Source organism: Pinus tabuliformis, chromosome 3_1, assembly GCF_031772625.1.
Source record: "Pinus tabuliformis cultivar Carrire ecotype Pingquan chromosome 3_1, CPIR1, whole genome shotgun sequence".
In the NCBI taxonomy this organism is placed as follows: Eukaryota; Viridiplantae; Streptophyta; class Pinopsida; order Pinales; family Pinaceae; genus Pinus; species Pinus tabuliformis.
The window spans coordinates 891100714-891110302 of record NC_142301.1 but is presented as its reverse complement, the minus strand read 5'-3'; the positions used below and the strand labels follow the sequence as shown (position 1 = coordinate 891110302).

At 35.5% G+C, this 9589-nt stretch overlaps 1 protein-coding gene across 1 annotated transcript; it reads right to left on the bottom strand.

Moving 5' to 3' along the window:
* Nucleotides 1–6961: 6961 nt before the first annotated feature.
* On the bottom strand, nt 6962–8193 carry LOC149190476 (uncharacterized). The gene is made up of 2 exons (XM_089410526.1): nt 7740–8193; nt 6962–7573 (listed from the first exon to the last, which is right to left on the bottom strand). The coding sequence occupies exons 1-2, from the start codon at nt 7815–7817 to the stop codon at nt 6962–6964; spliced, it is 690 nt and encodes a 229-aa protein (XP_089266652.1). The 5' UTR covers nt 7818–8193.
* Nucleotides 8194–9589: the final 1396 nt, after the last annotated feature.

Here is a 9589-nt window from a genome sequence, read left to right as displayed (position 1 = left end):
GGGAAGCCACCAAGGATTGAAAGGCAACATCGACATAACAATCATAGAGAGGAATAGGGGGAGCCTTCCCATCCTCAGGGGCCATTGGAGGGCAGTAGCAGGAGGCAACGACAACAGAGAGCAGTAGAGCTGAGAACGTATTTATTAAAGGACACTTTAATTGTTAAATTTTTTTGTTTTTGTCAGTTTTTTCGAATATGTTTTTGAATATATAAATAAATAATGAATAAACTAAAAAATAAACGTACATTTTTCAAAATAATTATATTAATATAAATAAAATAGTGTAAAAATATTTTTATCAATATGAGTAAATATATTAATAAATTTATATGGTAAATAATAAATATCTTACTACAAAATAATTTTAATACTTTGTATATTTGTATATTAAAATGTTATTATTGAAAATAATTTTTTTTAGATATAAGAACATATAATTACTAAGATACACTTTATTAAATTTTGGATTTTAGTTTAATTATTAAATGTTTTTATTTTGTTATTTTTTAAAATTAGTGTGTGTCTATATCTATCTATATATATACACACACACATTTTATTTATTTATTTTATTTAGAGGAATTGAAAATTTGGTTAGTCTCAGTGTTGTATTCATGTGACATAGGTCAATTAGGTGGCTATCACTATAACATGAGGTTTGTATTCATGTGACATAGGTCAATTAGGTGGCTATCACTATAACATGAGGCTTGACCTATCTTTCTCTCTGCAGATGGAGCCTAAAAAAATTGAACTTTTAATCTTTGGTTTAAAAACTTCATTTTCACAAAAAAGAAAATTGTTTTAAATTATTTTATCTATATCAATACATTTATATATGGTTATTAATAAACAACTTATTACAAAATATTTTTAATATTGTATATTAAAATGTTATTATTGGCTATAACATTTTTAGATTTTACTCTACATAATCACTAACATACCTAATATATTTTAGGTATTTAAAAAATCACTAACATACCTAATATATTTTAGGTATTTATATTTTTTAAAGGATAGTTTAATTGTTAAATATAATATATTTATTAAAGCATAGTTTAATTGTCAAATATTTTTGTTTTTTTGTCTTTTAAAATATGTTCTTAAATAAATAATGAATTAAAAAATAAACATATAGTATATTAATGTAAATAAAATAGTTTTAAATTATTTTATTAATGAATTAATGTATATAGTTAATAATAAATATCTTATTACAAAATATTTAATATTTTGTAATACTTTGTATATTTGTAAATTAATATTATATTATTAAATTTAAAAAATTTAAATTTAAAAAACAGTTACCAGATATATCCATTATTAAAGATTAAACATGTTTGTTTTTTTTAATGTGTTTTTAGATATATAAATGGATTTAGGAAATTTTTTTATTACATTCTAAATTTTAAAATTTATTATAAAAAAATTCCACCAAATTTTAAATAAAATTAATTAAAAAATAAATTAATTTAATATAATGAAAAACTTTTATGATACTCTAATTTTTACATTTATCATTAAAAGACCTCTACCCATTTTTAAATCAAATTAATAAAAAAAAATCCCCAATTTGGGTGAATTAACAAGTCGCTGATTGATGGTTTTTGATACGCTGATGTTTGTCTCGGCTGTAATCTTTGCTGTGGTTATGTTGACTATTTTGAGGATGGTTAAGTACCCTGTGATGGATTGAAGACTCAGTTTCAGTTTTGTGGGTAGATGGTATATCATGATGTAATTTTGCAAACTTATAATAATAAAATTTCATTGAAAAAAACCAAAAGACCTAAAAAAGCAAACACATTTAAAACATTTGAGAATCAAACATCTCACTACATAATAAATAAACACTTCACTATAAAATATTTAATAATAAACACTTCACTATAAAATATTTAATATCTCCCTAGGTTGAAAAACTTCTAATATATTCAAATTTTTACTATTTTATTTATATCAATAAATGCATATAAATATGAATAAAAGTATATGATTAATAATAAACATTTTATTTGTATATTAAAATATTATTATTGGCAATAAATTTTTTAGATTTAATAATACATAGTGTTGGAAATATTGAGAGGGGGTGAATCAGTATTTCTTTTCAAGTGTTATTTTACTAGTTAAAACATTTATATTCAGAACCCAAGATGAATAACGAGAATAAATGCTTTTATTAATATATTCTTTACAATAAAATAGATATAAATATATATGATTCCAATCTGTTGCCAAGCACCAACTTGGACTTTTGTGAGGCTCCAACCTCTAGAGCACCAACTCTGTTTTGTTAAGGCACCAACCTTGGACTTAGGAGCACCAACTTCCAGGACACCAATCCTTCCAATTCTAAGGCACCAACCTTAAGGGCTCCAACTCTCTGTTGTCAAGGCACCAACCTTGGATATAGGAGCACCAACTCCAAGGACACCAATCCTTCCAACTTCTGAGGCACCAATCCCAAGGGCTCCAACCCTCTGTTGTCAAGGCATGTTTGATAGTAATGTTCTGCTCCCAAAACTCTTCTTTATTGAATTCTGTCTGTTTACAACTTCACTGTAGTCTCCATGCTACAACATCAATGGCAACCAATCTTCATATGAAGAAGTCTTTACAACTCTTCATACTGTTCACACAAAGTCTGCAAAAGTTACCTCATGATGATATCAAATAGCCATCATGATCTCTGATAATGTCTCTCTTTAGTGAGTCTAATATTAGTTGCACTAAGCTCTGCACAAAAAACAACTCTCTGTTTCAAGTCTCTGTTCTACCAGTCACAGTAAATGCTTCAGGCGTGACTACTTCTCACTGTTCTCTTACTTCCCAGAAACAAAATCACATATGCTTCAATGCTGGTGCTGGCTACTGTTCCCTTCAAGCGATATCAAATGAAACTTTATTTATCTTTTCACAAAATTGTTCTTTAGAATGCATTATGTACCTGATTAATTCTTCACAGGTCTGAGTCTTTCACAGGGTAACACGATCAACAGAGTTGCTCGTCCATCGACTTCCTCCTATCCTGCTGGACCTTTGGCTTCCTCCTGTCCTGCTGGATCTTCAGCCCTTTTCTGTCTTGCTGGACCTACGGGCTTGCGCCTTTCTTCCAGTTTGCCAACAACCACTGCATAAAGACAATTCTCTGTTTTCTTATCTTGATACGCTTGACCTTTGGCTTCCCTTTCGCTCGCTTGAGCTTCGGCTTCCTCAACGCTCGCTCGACCTTCTGGCTTCCCTCCTCCAGTCGCTTTAGCTTCCTCTGCGCTCGCTCGACCATCTATGCTCGCTTGACACTTCGGCTTCCCGATCCATGGCTTCCTCTGTCTATTCAAGTGTTCCAATACTCACAGGACACGTTCAGGAGGAAGAGAGGCTGAAATACAAAGAAATGTTGCTTATTAAAAAATATTAGAGAGGTCCTTTTTCCTTTAATAATATTCATACATTAGACTTCATTATTTACGGAGGATTTCATTGGAGATACTATACTAACAGGGAGGTCCCACATGCCACATCACAATCACAATCGCAATCGGCGATTTGACATCCCTTAGAGACTAGCGATACAACGGATGCGATATTACATTTAGTCATGTTAAATGGTGCATTCGGGTCCGTAATATATATCGCAATCGGCAGTTCGGCAGTGTCAATTCCTTTGAACATTGCAATTCAACGAATGTGATATTTCAATAGGTTGTATTATAATGTTGCAGCGGATCTGCATACATATCGCAATCGGTGGTTCGAGGGTGACAATCCTTTATAACTTGCGCTATGAGAGATTCGATAGGCGGATGCAATATAACAATAAGGCAGTTTATAATGGTGCAACGAGTCCGCATATATATCGCATCTATATATTATATACTCTTCTGCTCTTTGCTATAACCTGTTCGGGTCCGTGTATTATCGTAATCGGCACTTTCAATGTGGCAAGGCTTTACAAGAGTCTTGCGATATGGCAGATGCGATAATATATTAAATCATATTGCAATGGTGTAGTCGGGTCTGCATACATATCGCTATCGCAGTTTTAATGTGACAAGGCTTTAAATGCTGCGATACATAACTCCCGATATGGCGGACATGATATACCATTAGGGCACAATATAATAGGACCATCGGGTCTGCAATTGTATATCGCAGTCAAGGGTTTCAATGTGGTACTTAATAGAACCCGCCGATGTGATTTCTCCGATATATATACTGCTCCGCTCTTATCTGCTCTTGGCTTGTCGCTCCTATGGCTTTCGATACACTGCTCCAATAGCTCTTCTCTGATATTCCTCCGATATCTCATGATATGGTTCCTTTGTTAATTGCTATTCCGCTGGCTTCTCCCCCTGATGCGTGTTACTCTTTGTTGCTTCTCTTTTGATAACTTCTTCCTCTTTGCGGGACTTCTTGGGCATATAATACATGCGATACTCCCGATATGTCTCCTCTTGCTCCAATAGGTCTTCCTTTGGCTTTGGAATGTTTTTCAATGAACTTCTCTGATACCTTCATACCTTGATGGCTTATGATATCTTTTCCGATATGCCTCTCTTGCTCTGATATTTTGCAATACTCATTTGATACTCTGCGATACTCTTAAGCACAAACGATAGCTTTGATATGCCTCCTTTGTTAACCCCTCCGTTAACAGACTCTTACTCATGGCTTGGCTTTCCTGATAGCCTTGCTCCTTGGCTTCTTGCTCCTGTTTCTTCATGGATCTACTCTGCTTCTCCTTGGCTGCATATCATCATTTAGTATCCTCGAATATTGCCATATTGACATCAATGACAATCTAGATCAACATCACTAACTTACATAGATAGTTTAATTATTAAATATTTTTATTTCTTTTTTTCTTTTAAAATGTGTTTTGAAATATATAAATAAATTATGAATAAAAGATAAACATATATTATATTAATATAAATGAAATAATTTAAAATGATTTTATTTATATAAATAAATTTATATAATTAATAATAAATATCTTACTCAAAATATTTTTAATACTATGTATATTTGTAGATTAAAATATTATTATCAAATATAAAATATTTAGATTTAAAAATACAGTCACTAAATACGAATTTATTATTAAAAATTAAAGATTAACAATTTTTGTATTTTCCCTCTTTTAAATTTTTTCTAAGATATATAAATGAATTTAATATAATGAAAAACTTTTAGTACACTTAAATTTTTGAAACTTATATAGAAAATAATTATACCATATTTTAAATAAAATTAATTAAAACTATAAATAGATTTAATATAATAAAAAACTTTTATGATACTTTAATTTTTGACATTTATCATTAAAAAAATTCTACCCAATTTTAAATAAAATTAATCAAAAAAATTTCATGCTGGTGAATTAACAAGTGGCTAGTTGATGGTTTCTGATACACTTTGTCTCAGTTGTAATCTTCGTTAGGGTTATGTTGAGGATGGTCAAGTACCCTGTCATGGATTGAAGGCTAAGTTCCAGTTTTGTGAGCAGATTGTATATCATGATATAATTTAAACTAAAAATGATAAAATTTCAATTAAAAAAACCAAAAGACTAAAAAAACACATCCAAAACATCTTAAAATCAGACATCTCACTGCAGGGTATATAAACACCTCGATACAAAATATTTAATATCTTTGTAGGTTAAATCTTATATATTCAAATTTCACACAGTAAAACATTTGAATTTACTATTCCAGAAAAATTTCTAACCAAATACACTTCATTACACAAATAGATTACAGTATATCCAGAAATCTCGACCAAAGAAAATTAACCCAGAAAATTTTCGAACCAAATAAACTTCGTTACACATTACACGAATGGAATACACTATATCCAGAAATCTCGACCAAAGAAAAATAGCCCGGACAGAAGGGAAAATTGAAAAACACATCTAAAACCTCTCACTGTAAGTGAAAGAACACCTCGTTACAAAAAATTTAATGCCTCTGTACGTCCAGATGTAAACCATTATACAGATAATTTGCCAGAAAATTCCAACCGTACTTTGCCGAGAATCTAACCAAGAAAATGTTGTATTTGGCATTTCTCCGGCCCACCTAAAAGTTTGTGAAAACTTCAAATTGTCAGAAGCTTGGAAATGCTCCGTCCTTCTCCAAACTTGGCCGGAAAAAATGATTGCATTACCCGTCCATTGCCACCGAAACCGTGAAACTTGATCACAAATCGATCGACGAGTTCGTGTATATATCGACTCGGGCCAATACCAGGCCAGAACCTCTGCTGTCAGTTGAAACAGATTACTGTAATGGTGTTTAGTGTATGTTGGCAAACTTTAAAGGAGCACATGCTGTGTGATGGCAGAGTCCTGTGAGCTCAAATTTATGGTGCGCAACACTTTGGAGGAACTCGTTGCACCTGCTGAGCTAGATTGCAGGGAAGTGAATGGGGTTCCTTAATTCTTGTGGGTGGGCTGAGGGTATGACGAGAAGAGGACACAAGAGGGTTCACTTGCAGAGGATCCAGAGAAGTAGTGGGGCTTTGTGGGTTGGGCAGATAAGGGACCATGGGAGCCATGGGTAGAGATATTTTGGGGATCGGCGCGTTCTCCAGGCTATTGGGTGGGTGTATCCACTTAGGCAGTGGACCTGCCATGAGCAAGGTTTTTAAAAGTGGTCCTGCCTTCATGACGGCCGGCAACAGCTTGCCTCTCTCGGGCAAGTTTTTCAACATCACCTCAAGGTCGGATTCTGGTGGCTCCGGCAGATGAGCAGGCCTAGCTACTGCGTTGGAGTCAAGAATCGAAGAAGGAGATGGCAGGATGAGGTCCGGTTCGGGGTCATGACACGTCATATGACCGCGAGCTGATGGTTCTGCGACTTCAAGAAATAGACTTGATGATGGCTGACTGCTGCCTGTTATTGCTGCCTCCTGCTGCTGCGGCCGCCCTAAGTCATAATCTGTCGACTTATCTTGGACGAGATGCCGGAGAAGGGATTCGATCTGCTGCTGCTGCTCGGATTCTTGCCGCTTGACTAAATTTAGCCGCTGGATAAAGCTGTTCATCTTGTGACTCATTGAGATTGGAAAAATGGATCCTTGCAGACGGATTCAGAGGTTGGTGCAGGTCGGCGGGATTGGAAAAATGGAGCCTTGAAGACGGATTCTGAGATTGGTCGGCGTCTAGTCGGAAGCGGCCGGAATTCGATCGGAATTGGTCGGCCGGTCCGACGAGCGGAGAGGAAATTGAACGCATAGCAGCGGCCGCGGCCGCGGCGGCGGTGGTTGGATTAAGTTCCTCTGGTTCCGCGACGACCAGCCTGGTCTCCGGCCATTGGGATCGATCGCTAGACATGACGTGGCTTTGTGTATTCGTCAACGCGGAGTATTCTGCGAGTCTTTGGCTGAGTTGCTGCAGCTGCTGTCGCGCTTCATCTCGTTCTCTGAGAATCGATGTCACGGCCTCTTGGAGTTCACGCAGTTGAGCGTCCTGACGTTGTTTCTGCATCTCTGCATTCGCCCGCGTTCGTTCCAGCTCCACGGATGTGGAGAATAAGAGATACTTCAGCTCTCGAATGGTCTGTAAACATACAAGACAAATTAGTAACGAGCGCAGCTTTGTTTTAAGGGCGATTGGCGTGGCCATTAAAGCTCTGTAAACCTGACAATCAACCCTGGCTCACTAGAAGCGAGAGGAAAAACAGAAACCACAGAAGATTCAGTTCCGGGGAATGAAACAAATATACCTCTCCAGGCGGCTGCGGCTGCGGCTGCTGAAGAGTCCAGCCGGCGTTCTCGTTCGCCGAGCAGGGGATCCTCTCCATGATGATAGTTATGATTATAAAACTTAATATGGCACAACTGAATAAATTCCTTCTTTCCCCTCGCTCTAATACGGAATGTTCCGATAATGATAATAATCATTATAAGACTAATCCCAGTGAAAAAGCCGGCCATCTTTTTCAGGTCCCGGCGGCGGTGTCCGAATGGAACGATGACATCCGGGAACCCTGACAATTTTCACCACGCAGCCTCGCGCGACGACTGGTTCTTTAGTATACGAGGGTTTCTTTATAGGTGAATCAGCGGCACATCGAGAGTTAAACGTCTCGAGTTAAGCTGAGATTAACCCGAGAGTTGTCGAGTTAACTGCACCTAATTTTCCCTATTTACGACTTCGACTTCATGTCGACGGGCACTGACAAAAGGCCGTTGCCTAACTATTAGAATTTTTTGAGATATTAGATGTTGTTGTTGGAGATTTTGGATATCAGGATTTAAATTGGATTTTTATTTGATTATATAAATTTAACATTTTAATGTATTACGATTCAAAAACAATGATGGATCATGTAAAGGGAGCCTCTCATATTAGTAGTCCTCATTTTACTGGGTGGATAGATAGGATTATGTTTTTCTGGGAGAGCATGAAAGGTTGCTCAATTCACCACATCTTCCGTTCCTAAAATGTTCAAGCTGATTGTCTTTCGAAGAACGGGCTGACTTTAGAGTCTAGTTCTTGGTCTATGAAGGTTTCTGATGGAGAGTGCTCTTGCTTCATCCAGGACTTTTCCATCCCTTGGTTATGAATTCTTCTTTTCATCTTTTTTGATTACTCTAGCATATATCAAGCTTTTTTGTTATACGAGTCTAGACATCTAATGCTCTTTTTTCTAAAGATGTTAACTGTGATTTTACTCTGATGATGTTAGGCTTCCTTTGGGAAGTCCTATTTCTACACGTTTTTTGTCTCATATGTGCTGGCAAGCTGGTTATTTTTGAGCCTTTATGTATCATCTGAACTTTTATATTGACTCAATATAATACTATGATGCTTTTTCTCTCTGAAAAAATAAAATTTAACATTAGAAAAACTTAGGTCTTATTGGATTTTTATTTTACTCTATAAATTTAACATTTAAAAAACTGGGATATTATTGGATTTTTATTCGATTATATAACTTTAACATTTGAAAAACCTAAGTATTAAGATTTAAATTGGATTTTTCGTTGATTACATAAATTTCACATTTGAAAAACTTAGATATTAAGACTGGAGAAAGTTCATAATTTAAATGTGTGATTCAAATAAATCCTTATCAAATTTTAAATAATTTTAAACCAAAAAATCTCACACATGCCGGAAAACTCTCCCAAAAAATCTCACAGATAGCATAGCCCGCCGAAAACCATCCGCGACACTCGGCCACGTTTTCCCGACGAATGATGAGTCAGCATTTTCCGTACGCCAATAGAATTTGGTGCGTTGGCATGTGATCTTCACAACGTAAAACAAACGGTCTGGTCATTTTCTTTCGCTCTCTCCCCACGACGCGCAATGACCAACCACATTACGGTAAAGTGATTTGAACAGCCACTTGGAGAAAGCATTGCATGTGGCAAGCAAAAACAATTCAAACTTGACTTATCCTCGAGCGTGACCCGCACGTGGGGGGTCAACCGTAGAGGGATTAAATGCAAATTATGTTAAGTGAGAGTTTAGTAGTTGATATTGAGAGGTTAAAGTTAATGCGGAGTTTTTAGGGAGATCTATTTGTCTCCTGTTTTAAGAAAATATGATATCGAGAATTATGTT

What these genes read in the sequence shown, in the direction of transcription:
- LOC149190476 (XM_089410526.1), bottom strand. Translation starts at nt 7,817, where the DNA reads ATGGAGAGGATCCCCTGCTCGGCGAACGAGAACGCCGGCTGGACTCTT. An exon ending in AGCCGCAGCCGCCTGGAGAG is followed by an intron (nt 7,574 to 7,739) that starts GTATATTTGTTT and finishes GTATGTTTACAG; the next exon opens with ACCATTCGAGAGCTGAAGTA.